The sequence below is a fragment of the Grus americana genome, chromosome 1, assembly GCF_028858705.1.
Source record: "Grus americana isolate bGruAme1 chromosome 1, bGruAme1.mat, whole genome shotgun sequence".
Taxonomy (NCBI): Eukaryota; Metazoa; Chordata; class Aves; order Gruiformes; family Gruidae; genus Grus; species Grus americana.
The window spans coordinates 143,162,246-143,180,151 of record NC_072852.1 but is presented as its reverse complement, the minus strand read 5'-3'; the positions used below and the strand labels follow the sequence as shown (position 1 = coordinate 143,180,151).

General features: G+C 42.1%; 1 protein-coding gene across 2 annotated transcripts in view; it reads right to left on the bottom strand.

Annotated features, from left to right (window-relative positions):
• The window catches only part of DHRSX (dehydrogenase/reductase X-linked), a 176,953-nt gene that overhangs the window by 53,527 nt on the left and 105,520 nt on the right, over positions 1 to 17,906 (bottom strand). For both annotated transcript variants that reach the window (XM_054813283.1, XM_054813290.1), the window contains one exon: positions 9,921 to 10,022. In XM_054813283.1, coding sequence (XP_054669258.1) covers positions 9,921 to 10,022 — 102 coding nt within the window. The remainder of the gene's footprint in view (positions 1 to 9,920; positions 10,023 to 17,906) is intronic.

Below are 17,906 nucleotides of genomic sequence, written 5' to 3'. Positions count from 1 at the left end.
AGGATGCTGTGCCACTTCCCAGCCAAAGCTCTGGGCTGTGCTCCCCTCCCTTGCCTACCCCCAAAATCTGGTAACCCAACGCTGATCTTATCAAGGAACAGTATGTGTGCAGGAAGGAGGGAAGAGGCTCAGCCCCAGACATGCATATCAGCTTCACCTGCCTCTCTGCTTCCCTGCAAATGGTAAGTTCATTCTCCTTAATTTTCTTAGCCAGCCACTCTAGCTCCTTTGTGTCTGAATCTCTTGAGATCTCACTCTGCATCCTGCAGCCAGTCGCGTGTCTGGCTCACCCTTCCCTCGCTTCTGAGGCTGGTTTCCTTATGGGGCCACGATCGGTGGCTCTGAGGCTCCCACTAGCTTCCCCATCCCCTCTTCAGTGTCAACCAGTTGTGACACAGGGGTAGATAAGAGTTCATTTCTACGAGTTATGTCGAAGTCAGTGGCCAGACAGAAGAGAGGTTCCAATCATGTCCCCACTGTGGGGGATAATTCTAATTTCTGTTAAATGTCAGTAAACTCACAAAAAAGACATCAGTCAAGAATTCCCTCACTGCAAGAAAAGGTTCAATCAGTTGGTGCACAACAGAGACTCTAGTCCTCAAGATAAGGACTCAGTCCTCATGAATTATATGGTGTCTAAGCACTTCCAAAATCTGACTGAGCCCTCTCAAATATGCCTAAGGCCTCTCTTCATCCTCACTACCCACCCCAGCTCACTTCTCCCATACATGGTCTCCTATGAATTTCCTGATATTGAACAAGAATATATGTTACATTCATAGTTTAATTCTGTTAAAAAGTCTTTCAATCAGCAAACTCAAATGTATTGCCATCAAATATTCCTCCATCTTAATGGTTCCCACCTGACAGTCCTGTTTCTCCACATCAGCTCTTCACTCCATCTTCTGCTGTCTCTCCCTTATAGCCCCCTCAGCCTCAACTGCCTCTTATTTCAGTTCTCCACACCAAGCCTTCTCATATAAATCTGCCTCTTAAAGTTACGATCTTGTCCCACCTGCATTCAAACTGAGCTTCCTCTTCCACGCTACAGGTTTTGTCACGATGTCTAAAAATGCAAGAGCTAGCTCTTCCAGAGAGATGTGGTCACTAGCCAATTGAGGTCACCAGCTACCTCAGGTCACCATCTGTGTCTGGCAAGACGTTTAGATCCTGAGAGTGCTGAAATAACATCCCAGCTCTACAGTTGCGTTCCAACAGTATATCAAGGAAAAACCCAGTCACCCATCACTTCCCATTCACGTCTCCCCACCCCATAGTCTGCTTTTCATGGGACAGAAACTTGTCATGGAGATCATGGAGGACCCAGGCCCCCAGCCTGGACAGTGGAGAGACTAGGAGGAGCCTGAAGCGAGCCACAGCACCCATTTCCACCCTAGCTCAGAGGTGGCCACAGGGAGCTGAGAGGACACTGGTGCCCAGCCTCAGTGCCAGTGCCTTTGCCTGCATGCAGTACTTCCCACCACGGCTTGGGGTTGTGACTCCACAACTCAGTCTCGACTCTGGATATGCTTGGTACAGGCAAAATCTTTAGTGATTAAAATATAAAAGATGGTTTTCAAACTGCAGGGCTTAACAGGCTTCTGACTCGACCGATCATAGGAATATTCCATGGTAGGTGAAAAGTGCATCTGTCTCTGACACAAAGGCAGCATCTTGCCTGCATTCAAGTCCCCATTCCAAACCATGATAACACCAGAGCTTTTCTAAAGAAACTTGCCATCATTTCTGACATTAAAAAAAAAAAAATCCCAAGATGTTTTTCTTATTGTTCTTGGAAACAGATGAACTCTTTTATCTGGCATTACAAAAAATTAAATGAAAATTAATTAGCCTTAGGCAAATGCTTGGCATGGAAACTCTTAGCCCAAACATTAGAAGTTTGGCTAACTAGTAAAGAACTGAAAATTGAGTAATGTCTACTGCTAGTGCCCCCAGACCCACCTATAATGCTCACAAGTGAGAAGTGGACTGTATTAGCTATGCCAAAGAACATAAAGCAATGCATCTTTCTACTCGAGACAAGCTCTTATTTTATCAGTAGGTTAAAGGAAAAAAAAGAAAAACATGCAGACAATCCACATTCAAGGACTATGAGAGCAACAATCAAATCGTGATAGGTTAAGCACAAAACTGAACAGGCTGAAATACCTCCTAAAGAACAGATTCACTTTCTGATTCAGTGTCACACTGCTACAAAGTGAGCACACAAAGCACAGGCTAGTTCCCTGGAAAATAAGTCAGTCAGTTAGAAAAAGAAACTATGATCCACAACTAAGGTTTTGTTTTCACACTAAAATAAATCAGAGCATTCATAACTGGGTCTGGCTGGAAAAAAAAAATGTTTCCTAAACTATGCTCAGTAAGCATTTGGTTGGCACAATAGTGAGCTATCCCACTCATAGTCAGAAAATAGGAAAGTCAGTCATAGCTTTCAATAGGAAGTTCTCTTAGAAGTAAAATATCTTGTTTTGCAATTTGTATAAAAAATATTTTTACCTAAAAGCTATGAAAGGATTAAGTAAGAATAAAACATGGCTCACTTCTGCCGCTCAGAAAAGCCAGTGGCAAATGTTCCACACACTTAAGTAGAACCGGTTGGGTTACCTAATCCATCAGTAGCTGAATTTTGTATCTGTCTGCCACTGATAAAACATCCATATTCAGGACATAAAAGCAAATAGGTCAAGAACCTGCAGCATGTGGAGCCTGAGATATTTCCCTTTTCACAAAGTGTTTGATATCACAGACACAGAAAAAGCTTTGGAAATAAGTAGACAGACAAAGATAGTATCAAACAGAAATCAGGATTTTCATGAATGAAATCCTTACAGTTTGAAAGTCAGAAGCAGCCTAAAGTTACTCTTCTAACTTAATAGTTCTTCTAATAAAAAATAAACCTCATAAGAAATCTGATATGTTTATATAAGCTACATATTCTGGCAGACAACAATGCTATTCAAGCATAATAAAAGCTCTGACTGACGCCTGCTGCTAAAAATCTGGGCACTATGTAAATGTTGGCATTGCACAACCCTCGGTTGCTCTGAACAAGCTGGGTTGGATACCATCAGCAGTATCATGGTGCTCTGACACATGTGCCCAGACAAGTTACTTCCAGTACCCAAGGCACCTAATACTCGTAAAGAGCAGTGTGTGATCAGACAGCCTCCCCATACTTTCCAGTCACCTCTCCTACAAAGATCACCTCTTCTGAAAAATCTGAGTAAATGGCATCTGTCATGCACTGAGCTTCTTCAAAGAATATGGCTCTCAGAGTATCTTTTTATTTTAGAACATATTAATGCTGCATGTTAGTGTCCTTATGACTTCTAGTTTTGCCCATCATCCATGGAATATCCATTTCAAGCCAATCTCCTCACCACCTCAAATTACCTTTTCCAGCTCTAAACATCTTCCAAAGTCTCATGTCTCCCATGATGTCTAGTATCTATCACCCATTACACACAGGCCACACGCCCCTCTGCTTGTCCTCCTCTCTCTTTCTTCCTGTCCCTCTACAGCTCTTCCACCTTAGCTTTGCTTACATATTGCTGTAATTTGTCTTCGAGGAAGGGTAAAGATGAAACATAATGCTGTAAGCAAGACACTGGAATGAGAGATCCATGAGATATCAGATCCTGAGTTCACCACAGCTTTCCCCTGTGGGTGGAGGAGAAGCATTATTTTTGATGAAGTCCAAGTTCCACTGGAGTCCACAGCAACTCTCCTCACTAAATTTCCCTCAAGGCCTTCTCCAGTGAATTTCCACATCTCTGGGGTTTCTCTCCTTTTCATCTTATAGTCTGTGTAGCCTGCAGCTGCTACAAAGAGGGGAGCTGGCTCTTAACTTACCCAGCAGGACAAGATCTTTACATAGATCCCACTGCGATAATGTAGGCAACTATTGTCAAACCTAACTAATCAATAATAGCTGTGAATAGGTAGGTACTAAAAAAGTGTTTGTATTTGATGTATCTACTTGTTCCAACCCCTCAAATCTCACACTTCTGAAGATCTGATCCTGCAAATACTGAAACACAAGAATAATTTAATATCAACCATGACAGCATCCATGGGACTACTCAAAGGACTCCCTGCAAAGGATTATGGCTGGACTGTGCATTGCTGAACCGTGTGTAGGTAACACAAAGAAATATATATATTTCATATACTCACCTTCTGATACGGCTTTTACTGTACCCTAGGAACTAAAGCGGGAAGCTTATAGAGAGTTATTCAGTCTATTAAGAGAGTGAGATTTCTCAGATGATCCACGAAGTACAAAATATGAACCTCTGAATTAGCCAGCAGTTCAGAAATATTGATTTTAAATTGGCTTAGATAGGCTTCAACCTGAAATATATTAACTGTAATCTGTCTACAATAGGCTAATAATATCCTGAAATCTCAAAGTTCTTTTTTTCTTGTGGTTGTGTGTATGCCAAGGAATATATTAAACATCCTCACATTTTTCTCCCTCTCCTTTCCTCACCTGTAGCCAAAATCACAAACCATTCAATGAACTGCAACAGAGAAGTTAGTTGGTATTTCACTGTTAATAAATTAGACCATGCATGTTTGGTATCCGTAGGTATTCTGTTATCACTAAAGATTTTGGTGTTAGCTCTCTTGGTTTTAAGATTATGAAGTACTGTAAACAATGCGTAAGTGAAAACATAAACTACAAGGCGCTGAGAAACATTTCTAGCACACGGAGAAAACTACTGACTTCAGGTCAGAAAAAACCTCAGTGGCATGAAACAGTGACTACCGCTCATGGAATTTTATGAAGTGTTTTACTATCTGGCCCTTTTGCAGCCACAGGAAGATAGCAGACTTTCTAATGCTTCTCAACAGCAATACCATTTTAATGAATGTATTAAATAATTACACTAGTGTACATGCTGTAATTTGCTAAATGCTTTTCAACTGTACGAAGACATGGTTCTTTTCAAAAACAAAACAAAAAAATTGGCACCCAATTGCTAATTAGTGGACTAGAAGACATTCTTACGACCTTCTGTGAGATTAAAGTTTCTAAACTGCTTGTACTGCATCCATCTTTCTGTGGTTCCTAGTTCAGCTATTTAGCTTACTTTTTTCACAGAAAATGGATTTGTTTTCTGTGTCATAGCATTCTTCTCTTTTTACCACTAGCACATTATATATATTTTTAAATGTTTATATAATACTCTATTTGCATCTTTAATACGTTTTGTCTATTTTAAAAAACAAGAGCTGAGCATGCACATTACTGATGCACAAAAGCACAGTAATGAAACAACAGGCTTTTATTTGTCAGCTGAAATAATGTGTGCATTCAACCAAATTTCTCCTTTTAAATTAGAAATTAGAAAGTTAAATGTATATGCTAAAATCAGCTATAACAAAAAGAGATGACTCCAGTGCACTAATCTCCATTTTGAACACCCTAAATGTTCATATAGGACTTCTTAAAGTGCTTGAATTAGTTGGATTCCTAAAACTTACTGAAATTTTTGTGGGACCTGGGTATCTAGCTCTAGGACAATGCTCAGTATTTTAGTATTTTTTTCATTTCTAACTAGATCCTTGAGCTAAGCAAGTGATGGAGACACATTTTAATAAAAACCCACCAGTGACCTGGAAAACTGCTGAATTTCACAATCTTAGGTCAGACATGTAGTATTGATTATTTACCCAGCACAGTAATTCATGCCAAATCATATGTCTTCAATAATATTTCAATATAAATTTCATAGTTTGCATTACTGTATAATGTTAGAACTTTCCTCAATCCATCTTGAAATGTTTGGCTTTTTGATATGTTCACACAAGCCCACAACAAATATCATATACATTCACATACAAACAGGATACATACTCATGGAGATAAGATGTGGAGAGATCACAAATGTATAGACATGATTATATCAATTAATTTAAAAGAATTTGATTTAATGCAAGAGTGGCTTGAAAGAGGCTCGGCAGAAAAGGACCTGGGGGTGTTGGTCAATAGCCAGCTGAATACAAACCAGCAGTGTGCCCAGGTGGCCAAGAAGGCCAACACCATCCTGGCTTGTATCAGAAATGGTGTGGCCAGCAGGATTAGGGAAGTGATCGTCCCCCTGTACTCAGCACTGGTGAGGCCGCATCTCAAGTGCTGTGTTCAGTCTTGAGCCCCTCCCTAGGAGAAAGACATTGAGGTGCTGGAGCGTGTCCAGAGAAGGGCAACGAAGATGGTGAAGGGTCTGGAGCACAAGTCCTGTGAGGAGTGGCTGAGGGAACTGGGGTTGTTTAGTCTGGAGAAAAGGAGGCTGAGGGGAGACCTTATCGTTCTCTACAACCACCTGACAGGAGGTTGCAGTGAGGTGGGTGTTGGTCTCTTCTCCCAAGTAACAAGTGCCAGGACAAGAGGAAATGGCCTCAAGTTGTGCCAGGGGAGGTTCAGATTGGATATTAGGAAAAAATTCTTCACTGAAAGGGTTGTCAAGCATTGGAACAGGCTGCTGCTGAGTCACCATCCCTGGGGGTATTTAAAAGATTGTAGATGTGGTGCTTGGGGATATGGTTTAGTGGTGGACTTTGTAGTGCTAGGTTAATGGTCGGACTTTATGACCTTAAAGGTCTTTTCCAACCAAAATGATTCTATGATTCTATGAAATAATACTAATACAGTGTGCAAAAAAATTACAGCGTTACAGTTCTTGATAATAAAATGCTTGGTCCTATGAAGACAGTGACGTGGTTTAGCCCCCACTGGCAGCAGAGCACCATGCGCCGCTCGCTCACCCCTCCCCCAGCGGGATGGGGAGGAGAACGGAAAAACAATGGCAAAGCCTCGTGGGTTGGGATAGGGACGGGTTACTGGGATGGCAAGGGAGAGGGAAACAACCAACAACAGTACTGATAACAGATATTCACAATGGGTGATAACAGAAAGCAATTTACCCATCGGATGATCGACCGACCGGACACTCAGCCAGTCCCGGAGCCACGCCAAACCCGCCCCTGCCTGACTAGCCCCCTTTTATGGTGAGCATGACGTCACATGGTATGGAATAGCCTCCGGCGAGCTTGGCTCACCTGTCCTGGCTCCTTGTGAAATTAACTCTATCCTTGCCAGAACCAGGACAGATATAGAGAGGAAAATTCTTATTAGGTTGCTGATGGTCTGATTCAGAAGTCATGGGACCCACACAAAGTCTGATTTTCAAAACCTAATGGTGACTTTCGGTCAGACTCTTAAAAGCATATGACTGCCTTCAAATGCATTGTACAGATGCCTGGCCCACAGGCTCTTCCCCATATGCTAAAAATTAAAAATACCTCTTCATATCAAGAATGCTAGAGCTTCCAGAAAGAAAATCAACCATGTCATTATGAGATGTCCTACAAGGCACCTAATGGTCATGCAAAATGCTTTCCTATTGTCAACAGAGTTTTCTGACAGAGAGTGAACATACTGACAACATGCCCAGCAACTCATTCCTATCAGACCTTTAAATATTGCAAGCATTGTCCTCTTCCAGAGAGCCAAGCTTGTGTCCAGGGGATCATGCGGTAAAGGTAGTGAAGCTGGCAACTGTGATCTGGCTTTTGAGTGAGTAATGCCTCCAGCCCTTCAGTCCACGATGGATTGAATCTCCCTCCTTAGTGCATTGATTACAATGAAAAAAAGTGACAAAAAAAAGGCTAGGGAAGGGAAAGGGAAAAGGAAAAGCCTACCAGTTAGCCCAAACATCAGCATTTGTCTTGGATCTGCTCAACGCTGATGGAAAGTCAAAAGAAGCTGTTCAAAGGTTTTTGCATCAGGCCATTTCTCCTCCATATGTTAATTTTCCTCTTGCATACCAAGAAATCACTTGGATTTTCACTACAAAACTAGTAACAAAACTAAATGCTACAGATTATTTATGAGAGCAAACAAAAAGAACAAAAAAACCCCAACAAACCAACCCAACAGAAAAAACAAAACCAAAAAAGAACTGGCAAAGAGCTTTCAGAAGTGGAGGTTGGTGACTTGCCAGGTAATGGTTGGAGACTAACCTAATTATATGGCAGTCTTTACAGCAGCTTTGGATGTGATCGCTTCTGTGATTCTGTTAAAGATTCAGCAAAAAGCAGAGTTGGACCATTCATTTCATTGTCGTTTCTAACATGATTTTCTCAAACAACAGATTTCTCTTGCCAGCTGTATTTAGTAACCAAGCCTAAGTGAAATCAAATGCCCTTCTTGCAGGTCATGAAAATATAGACTGATTCAGGCAAATATTAGTCTCAAGCTTCTTTCTTAAAAGAAGCTTTGAGCCTACACTCTTTGTTCTCATATCATATTAGGCACTTTAGGAGATGTACTTTCATATAACTTTGTTTCTTGATTAAGAAGAGATATTTAACTCCAATTTTCATCCATCCTGCTTCAGCAGGACCTAGGGCAGTACAAAATCCTTTATTCAAGAGGCTTCCTGCCTTTTCGTTTTTTTCAGACCCATCATTTCTCCCCCAAGCTGCCCCCAAGCCCCTGCTGCACAGTCCTGGCTTTGCTTGTGTGGACGATGGATGGAGGGTAGGAGTCACCCGACGAGTGCATAGATCTCAAACCCTTTTTTTCCACAAAATGCTGTTTTTTCAAGTAGTGTTGTTCCCATCTGTGTAACAGTTTGTACTCTGCATCTTTAAAAGCAGGCAATTAAAACTGGAAAGATTTTGTAACCAGGATTAAATATCCACTACCTCTGATTATTGCACAATTAGAATAATAATGGTAGGCTTTTTTGACTAATCAAATAAAAATGAACATTTAATTGAACATTTCACGAATGTTTCATATCAATCAGGAAATAAAATAATCTTGAATTTTTATTGCAATATTTGCTTTTGTTACTGAGAGCTCTTTAAGGCATCAACAAATGTAGCAAACCAATTTATTTATAGCATGTTTGCCCTCACTGGGTGCACAGGAAAACAGAAAATGTTCTTTGGGATGTCTTAATAAAAATACATCCAAATAATTGCAAAAACAAGAACAGCAACATATAACAGCATAAAACTTCTAAAAGAAGCCTAAATTGTTGCTGGCAGGTTTTTCCCCTAGTTAAATAGGTGAAAATTCCCCTTTAGGAAAATGCATGCAGAGCATGCAGGGGTTTTGGAGGAAAATTATTGTACAGGCTGGTTTCCAAAAATACTGTGGCTATAAAACATAATTAGATGGTAAGTATGTGAATAACAAAAGTTAAAATACCTAAGAGTAATGAGATTCATTTGATAATTGTATGAATGCAAGATAAATGTCCTTTTAATTTGTTCTCTGACCACTGAGGACACAACTTTATGGACAACTTTCCAGCAGCACTTTGACCTAAGTAGTGACTGCCCTGAGGTCACTGGATAATTTGCTAGATTATATTTCAGAGGGATTAATCCCCCAACCCATCTCATCAGGCAGCCACAGTAAACACATGTGCTCATATAGGGAAAATATAAGGGGATAGAAAGTAAATAAAGGTGAAAGGACAGATTTTGTACAGACATAAAGTACAGCTTTCCTTTTTTTTTTCTTTTTTCTTTTTTTCTTTTTTTTTCTTTTTTTTCCCCCCTTTTGTTTTTTCATTAGGGATGCTCAGATTCTTGTGCATTCGCATGATTTTTAGTGCTGGAGAGCTAAAAAACACAGCAACGGAACAAGACTTGCAGTAACATCACAAGCAGGGGTGGCACTGAAGTGTCCAGTCTGCTCAGCTAATCATGTCTACAAAAAATGCAATTTGACTCCTAGAAAGACATCCCTGTTAATGCAGCCATATTGTAACCTGCTGTATGGTTCAGATAATTGATTTGAAATGTGAAGTGATAGATGAGAGCCTCATTTGTCACATCTTCCCCTGCAGATATTTGAAGAAAAAACCAGAACTCACCATTATTCACCAGGACATGGAGTGGACAATTCTTTGCTCTAAACCGCTGCACAAATTGCCGTATAGACTTCATGGAAGCCAAATCACAGTATAAAAACTCCACTGGGAGAGAAGAAGAGATGAACAAAAACAGAGTTAAGTCAGTTACAATGATATAAAAACACACTTAAAGACATCAGCAAGGACTCCTGTGATAAAGTCACCAGGAAAGTAAAGATTCTGAAAACAAACCAGGCTTTTGAAAATTATGGGTCTCGGAAGGTTCCTTCTTACTCTTTCCTTCATTTCTATTTTTAAACTATTGATTCTTCACAGAGCAAATATGAGGAATGCTGCTGCCAGGAGGTGAAGAAGGGTTTCAAGCGGAGCAAATATGTCCTAGTCCTACTGCTTTTTTACTGCTACCATTTAGGAAGAGGGGCTACAGCACTTCAGTGCTGAGATGATCAAGACATGGCAGCTGGAAATCAAACGGGGAGATGAGAAGCCACATCAGGCACCACAATGTTTCCCTGTGTTTCTGAAGCCAAATATGCTGCCCTATGTTTCTTCCCAGATTATCTGCTGTCTGTGGTCTGAACAGTGATGGAGTCTGACAACATGTTAGAAAACAAAGCTTTACTGAGGCGGTAAGAAAGATGAGCAACAGTGTGCCCATACGACGACTCCTCCAATCACCGACAGCAAACATGGCATCGTAGGTGATGCTGTGGCTTCAGGTGGACATCCAGGACACTTGGTGTCTGGATCACCCGGCAGCAACAACCAGTCACATAAATGCCTTTTGAATGCGTGTAAGAGTCACGCTGCCCCTTGGGTCCAGCAATGGCAGTGTGATTTGAGAGTATCACACCACACATGGATACTGTGGGTGGCATCCTGACTGCACTGCCAACGTCGGTCAAGGGGCAGGGTGGAAGGGAGCAGCGGGTTGGCAGTCTGCCTACACCAGTGATGTTGGTCAAGGGATATGGTGTCAGCATCTCAAAACATACTTAACACTGGTATGTTTTTATTTCCAAGAAAATATGTCTCTAACAAAAGCATACATTGCCCAAAGCATGAGTCAGCCATTGACTTTCACTAGAACACTACAAAATTAATTAATTAAAATAAAAAAGATTACTTAAATCCGCCAATAACTTTAAACCCATCAGGTCTGAAAATTCTCCTCCTGTTGCAGTTGTTCAGCTTTCACCCCCTGACTGTCACAGCACTGCTTTATTGGTTGCCTTGCTTTGCGTGACAGCCACAACCAGGGTTATGAAGTGGAAACAAGTGGTGGCCCCCCACCAACAGCAATAGCTATCCCCACATCCACAATCCAAATGCTTTAAAAATTCTGCAAAGAGGAAAAAGAAAGAAAATTGTGACCTCATCCACCTGTTTTAGCCTTTTAGAAAGTATATGTATTGCATACCAGGCTTATGTTTTGTTCCAGCATTAGCTATGTTTTAAGCAAGAAAATGTGAGTCTCTAGCGCAGATGTTATTCTCTCTTCTGGTTTGCTCCACGTTGTGGTGGGACTCCAAGTCAGCTAGATGTTGTAAGCTCCACACTGGCCAGATCCAGTACACTAGGGCTCTGAGGTGGATTTGCCTGAACCTCTTCCATGAAGTGAATTTTCCAAGAAAGACCAAAAGGTGTTACAACTTCAGAAAGTCAGATAGTAGTGAGCAACCTCCAGTGACTAACTTCAGCAGAAAGGCAGGCAAAGGCTGTACAAAGCATGCTCCCCACTCACTGTGTCCTTGTAGGGTGAGTCCTTTCTGTACAGTTTGATTTCAGCAAACTCCCATATTTCCCAAGCTGTGGCTGCCTCTTCCCAGATGCCCAGTCCCCAGGATGGTTTTGGCCACCACAGCTGAGGACTGGGGCTCCAGGTCCTCGCTGTGTTTTCCCCGCTCCCCTCCACCCTCCCACCTTGCAGCCCAAGGGCTGCTCCCCTGTGCTCCATGGGAAGGAACAGCCATCTCCTTCCTTGTACATGGCTTCCCTCACCTCTTTCTGTGAAAGAAACAGCCTTTGAAAGAAAGGAAAATTAAAGACACACAGTTCTTCACACATGCTACAGAAAGCCTTTCTGACAAGAACATTAAACTATTGGGTAAACGGGCTCCAGCGCAGGCTGCAACAAGAGACCTCTTCTGTTACTCTTTTCCCTGATCCATCAGTGATGTTCACCAAACTTTCATCCTGTCGCAACCAAGGCTGCGAGCTATAATGCCTCTTTATAGTGTGCCTGTACAATAAGAGTCTAGGAAAGCTTGCAGGCACAATAGCAAGCTAAATAACAAAATACAATCATCGGTCTTATTAAAATCCTTTACAGGAGAACAGTTCCTTCAGTTCCCTTCAGTTTTACACAATACAGGGCTTTAATAATCCTTATATATTTTGAACCTAGACAGTATTAGTCCTCTGAAATTGTCTTAGTGAATTTATATAAATTACTTAGTGGCTTTTTCCATTAAAAAACCCAACCAAAAAACCCCCCACCAAAAAACTTAGTTTCCAGTTTTAAGATAGCATAAATACATTTTTTCGAAAAGGCTGCAAAGTCATACCATTTCAATGACACTGACCCATGAATAACACTGGACTCTTGAGCTCCCTATAGACCTTTAGGAGGTCTTCAATTTTGTTTAATTTCACTCATGTCCTGCATCTGGAGATGGTAAGAAAATGCAAAAGTTATTAACTCCTGTAAAGAAGAGAGTTATTCAGGTCATTCCTCTTGTGGCCTAGCAGCTATATAAAACCACATGAACAGCACTGTAATTGCTCAGATGCACAAAACTTGGTTGTACTAACTTATTAGTAACTAGTGCAACAACGAATGGAGTAAAGACCTAGGTGAAGCTTTATGCTGACTCTGCTGTTGCTCTACTTCTCCAGGCAGTTCATCAAGGAAAGAGATTAGGGAAAGCATGATCAGCTTCTTGGGAGGCAGCCGCTCACACTGCCAATGGAGGAGTCCCTCTTAATACAAAATATTCATCTTGGTACAGAAAGCATTGGACTTCCATCAGCTGCAGTATTTTGTGTCACAGTGCAAGGTCCAATCACTTATTCACCACCCATACGAGCTGTGGCAACATTATTGACTCTCCTGGATTTTGGTAATGACACGATATGTGCAAGGAAAGCAGGCCCCTGAGAACATTCACTGAGCTAAATTTTAATCTCTCCCCTCATCTGACCTTGAAATTGTGCTTTTCTTCATTGCCAACTACAATGGTGGTTAGATAACCAGGGTGCCAAGGCGAGTGCTTTTCAGGCCGAATGGTACAATCCCATCCTTCCTGGGAATTAACTTTTTGCTATGTCTGTCTGATCTCCCCTCCCTTAATTTTGTAGTTTTGGAGAGCAACTGCTGTCCTTTATTATGACCGTACAGTGCCCAGAGTAATGGCATACTAGGCCAAGGCTATCATTACTAAGTTTATTTACTTGCTTACTTGGGCAGCACATCATCATATTCAGTGTTTGTAAAGCACTTGCCATCAAAAGATCAGAACATGCTTTGGAAAGGAAAACAAACAAACAAAGCAAACCCCAAACTTCTTTTTGCTCACGGGGCAGAAACATTAATGGCCAAAGTCCTTGTTCGTGCTTATTTGTGCATGGCGGCTCTTTGCCAGGAGGGCAGTCTCACTGGCACGAGCGCTGCAACGAATGAGGTGCTGTTCCACTCGAGAAAGAGTGCCAACACATGGCTCCAAGTCCTGTGCTGACTCAGCAGAAGGGCCATGAACAGGAACCCAGTTTCTTCTTTGTCCCACGGTCTGAGTATTTAATTTTTTTTAGCAGCGTACTGAAGGATTACACATATAGAAGCTAAGGACAATGGTTAGTTTTTAGAATATTTCAAAGCATGCACAAATATACTAAGCAAGTCATTTTTTACAATGTCTTAAGTAATAAAGACCAGTGTTTAACAATGTAAGAAAATGACTAAACCTAAACTTAAACTAGCAATGTGACTTCAATCACTTTTCAGAAACAATGATGGCAAAAGTTTTTCTGTATGGGATAAGTATGAGCAAAAAGAATAAATACGTGCAATAACAATAAGCAAACTGAAACATATGCCAAAATTAATATTTAGATATGTTACTTCTTACCTTTTTGTTTGTCTGCCACTAGACTTAAAATTATTCAAGCACCTAATAATTGACAATAGTGGTCATTATGCTTTTGAGTTTACTAATATGTTTTCAAAACTAATCGGTTAGTTTGATTTGCTGTATGACATTAAGAACAAAAATGGGGAATAGAATCTACATGTAGAATATCTGCAGCTAATGCTACTGAAATACTGTATTTTCTAACTCTACCCCATTTTATCTCTCCTTCTCCTATACTTCCCCTTGCTTTCAGGTACTTCTAGAATGACAGACATGCCCGTATTTCTTTCTTCTAGTGGATATGTTCCTTGTTCTTATCTAAATAACCTTTCCAATGAAAGCAAGTGAGTACATAATTCTCAGACACTGGCTAAAATATTCACTGTTAAAAATATTTTTCTATGATTTTATTGTAATTTGATGACTCAGTTGTCAGAAAGTTATTAGCTAATAAAATATAAAAGGAGCATAATTTCCCAAAAGACAGCTAGAGTTACTTATGCCATTCTTCACATATGAATAGATATGTATATGATGGTGCTACAATTGCTGCTTTGCCTAATTGCTTTCTTTCAAATATGCATCTGCCCGGCGCAGCATCTTTTCAGTAACAGAGAAGGTGGTACGATGTTTTTCAGACTGCTCCTCCATAAGGCCATATGAATCCTACAAAGCTATGCTGGCTGACCGCACACACCACCACTGAGCATCTGAAAGTTCAGTGCCTTTTCCTGCACTGTGCGCCCTCCGCTCACTTGGCTATGGTAACTGCAGTCAGAGGGCCTGAAGGACAGGCACGTGGTGGCTTTTGGAGAGTTTTCTGACACCATGAGTCCCACAGGATCCCAGAGGAGCCCCAGCATTAGGAGAGCCTCACACAGTCCCTGAGTGCTCACGCTCCCCCGAGTTTCTCCCTTTGGGTCAACTTCCCCATTTCTGTCCATATGCTTCTTCATGCTATTGGTACACCTTTCTTTTTAACATCTAGAGTTCCCCTCCTTTGCTTTTCACACCAGCCCAGTCGACTCTGGTTGCACATTTCTTCTGTGTCTGTATCAGAGGTTCCTGGAGTGTGTGGACGATAACTTCCGGACACAGCTGGTGAGTGAGCCAACTAGGGAAGTCGCCCCGCTGGACCTCCGTTGTTTGTGAATCAAGAAGGACTTGTGAGTGATGTGATGGTTGGAGGCCATCTTGGGCATAGTGATCATGAAATGATAGAGTTCTTAATTCTTGGAGAAATAAAGAGGGGGGTCAGAAGAACTGCTACCTTGAACTTCCGCAGGGCAGACTCTGGCCTGTTTAGGAGCCTGGTTGGCAGAGTCCCTTGGGAGGCAGTCCTGAAGGGCAAAGGAGTCCAGGATGGCTGGACAGTCTTCAAGAAGGAAATCTTAAAGGTGCAGGAACAGGCTGTCCCCACGTGCCAAAAGACGAGTTGGCAGGGAAGAAGACTGGCCTGACTGAACAGAGAGCTTTGACTGGAACTCAGGAAAAAAAAAGAGAATTTATGACCTTTGGAAGAAGGGACAGGCAACTCAGGAGGACTACAAGGATGTCGTGAGGTTATGCAGGGAGAAAATTAGAAGGGACAAAGCACAACTAGAACTTAATCTGGCTACTGCCATAAAAGACAATTAAAAATGTTTCTAGAAATACATTAGCAACAAAAGGAGGGCTATGGAAAATCTCCATCCTTTATTTGGTGCAGGGTGAAACATAGTGACAAAGGATAAGGAAAAGGTTGAGGTAATTAATGATTTCTTTGCCTTAGTCTTTAGCAGTAAGACCAGTTGTCCTCTAGGCACCCAGGACCCTGAGCTGGAAGACAGGGACAGGGAGCAGAATGGAGACCCTATAATCCAAGGGAAATGTTTAGCAACCTGCTACACCACTTAGACATACACAAATCTATGGGGCCAGAGGGGATCCACCCAAGTCTGCCGAGAGAGCTGGTGGAAGTGATAACCAAGACACTTTCCATCATTTATCAGCAGTCCTGGCTAACCAGGGAGGTCCCAGTTGACTGGAGGTTAGCCAATGTGATGCCATCTACAAGAAGGGCCAAAAGGAGGATCCAGGGAACTACAGTCCTTGGTGCTGGGGAAGGTTATGGCGCAGATCACCTTGCATGCCATCATGAGGCACATACAGGATAACAAGGTGATCAGGCCCATTCAACATGGGTTTATGAAAGGCAGGTCCTGCTTGACCAACCTGATCTTCTACGACAAGGTGACCACTTAGTGGATGAGGGAAAGGCTGTAGATGTTGTCTGCCTAGACTTTAGTAAAGTCTTTGACACCATTTCTCACAGCATTCTTCTGAAGAAAATGGCTGCTCATGGCTTGGACAGGCATATGCTTTGCTGGGTAAAAAACTGGCTGGGTGGCTGGGCCCGAAGAGTTGTGGTGAATGGAGTTAAATCCAGTTGGTGGCCAGTCACAAGTGGTGTTCCCCAGGGCTCAGTACTGGGGCTGGTTCTCTTTAATATCTTTATCAATGATCTGGATGAGGGGATTGAGTGCACCTTCAGTAAGGTTGCAGATGACACCAAGGTGGGCAGGAGTGTTGATCTGCCTGAGTGTAGGAAGGCTCTACAGAGGGATCTGGACAGGCTGGATCGATGGGCCGAGGCCAATTGTATGAGGTTCAACAAGGCTCAGTGCCGGGTCCTGCACTTGGGTCACAACAACCCCATGCAGTGCTACAGGCATCTTAGGGAAGAGTGGCTGGAAAGCTGCCCAGTGGAAGAGCACCTGGGGATGTTGGTTGATAGCCAGATGAGTATGAGCCAGCAGTGTGCCCAGGTGGCCAAGAAGGCCAACACCATCCTGGCTTGTATCAGGAATGGTGTGGCCAGCAGGACTAGGGAAGGGATCGTCCCCCTGTACTTGGTACTGGTGAGGCCACACCTCAAGTGCTGTGTTCGGTTTTGGGCCCCTCACTGCAAGAAAGACATTGAGGTGCTGGAGCGTGTCCAAAGAAGGGCAGCGAAGCTGATGAAGGGTCTAGAGCACAAATGTTATGAGGAGGTGCTGAAGGAACTGGGGTTGTTTAGTCTGGAGAAAAGGGGAGGGGAAGGGAGACTTTATTGGTCTGTACAACTACTTGAAAGGAGGTTGTAGCCAGGTGGGTGTTGGTCTCTTCTCCCAAGTAACAAGTGATAGGACAAGAGGAAATGGCCTCAGGTTGCACCAGGGGAGGTTTAGATTGGATATCAGGAAAAAAAATCTTCACCAAAATGGTTGTCAATCACTGAAACAAGCTGCCCAAGGAAGAGGTTGAGGCACCATGCCTGGAGGTATTTAAAAGAAGTGTAGATGTGGTGCTTAGGGACATGGTGCAGTGGTGGACTTGGCAGTGCTAGGTTAATGGACTTGATGATCTTAAAGGTCTTTTCCAAACTAAGTGATTCTATGATTCTATAAAAAGCATGAAATGGGAATTCTGGTCTACTGTGGAAGGAAAATTCAGAAGCAAAAAGAATGGACAGATATTGCAGTGTGATCAGGGACTGTAATTTCTGAGATATTCACTGATCAGCTGAACACAGGAAAATGCAATGTTTGGGCTCCTGCAAAGACTATCACTTAGGTTGGATTTAGATCAGATTAAGATGAGTTGGAGGCCACCTACCAATTACCACATTTGCTGTATTCAACTCTAACTCATTTTGAAATTATTATGAACAGCTACAGCTCCACTTCAGCAGAAATCGTAAGTCAGATTCAACTTTCTTTTATTACTTATGTCAAAGCAGTTGTCCATCATGCTTTCACCTTCTCTTTTTGCGTTAGAAACACAAGCAGGGGATCCATTCTAGGGAACGCTGCAACTCTACCCAGCACGGCAGGGA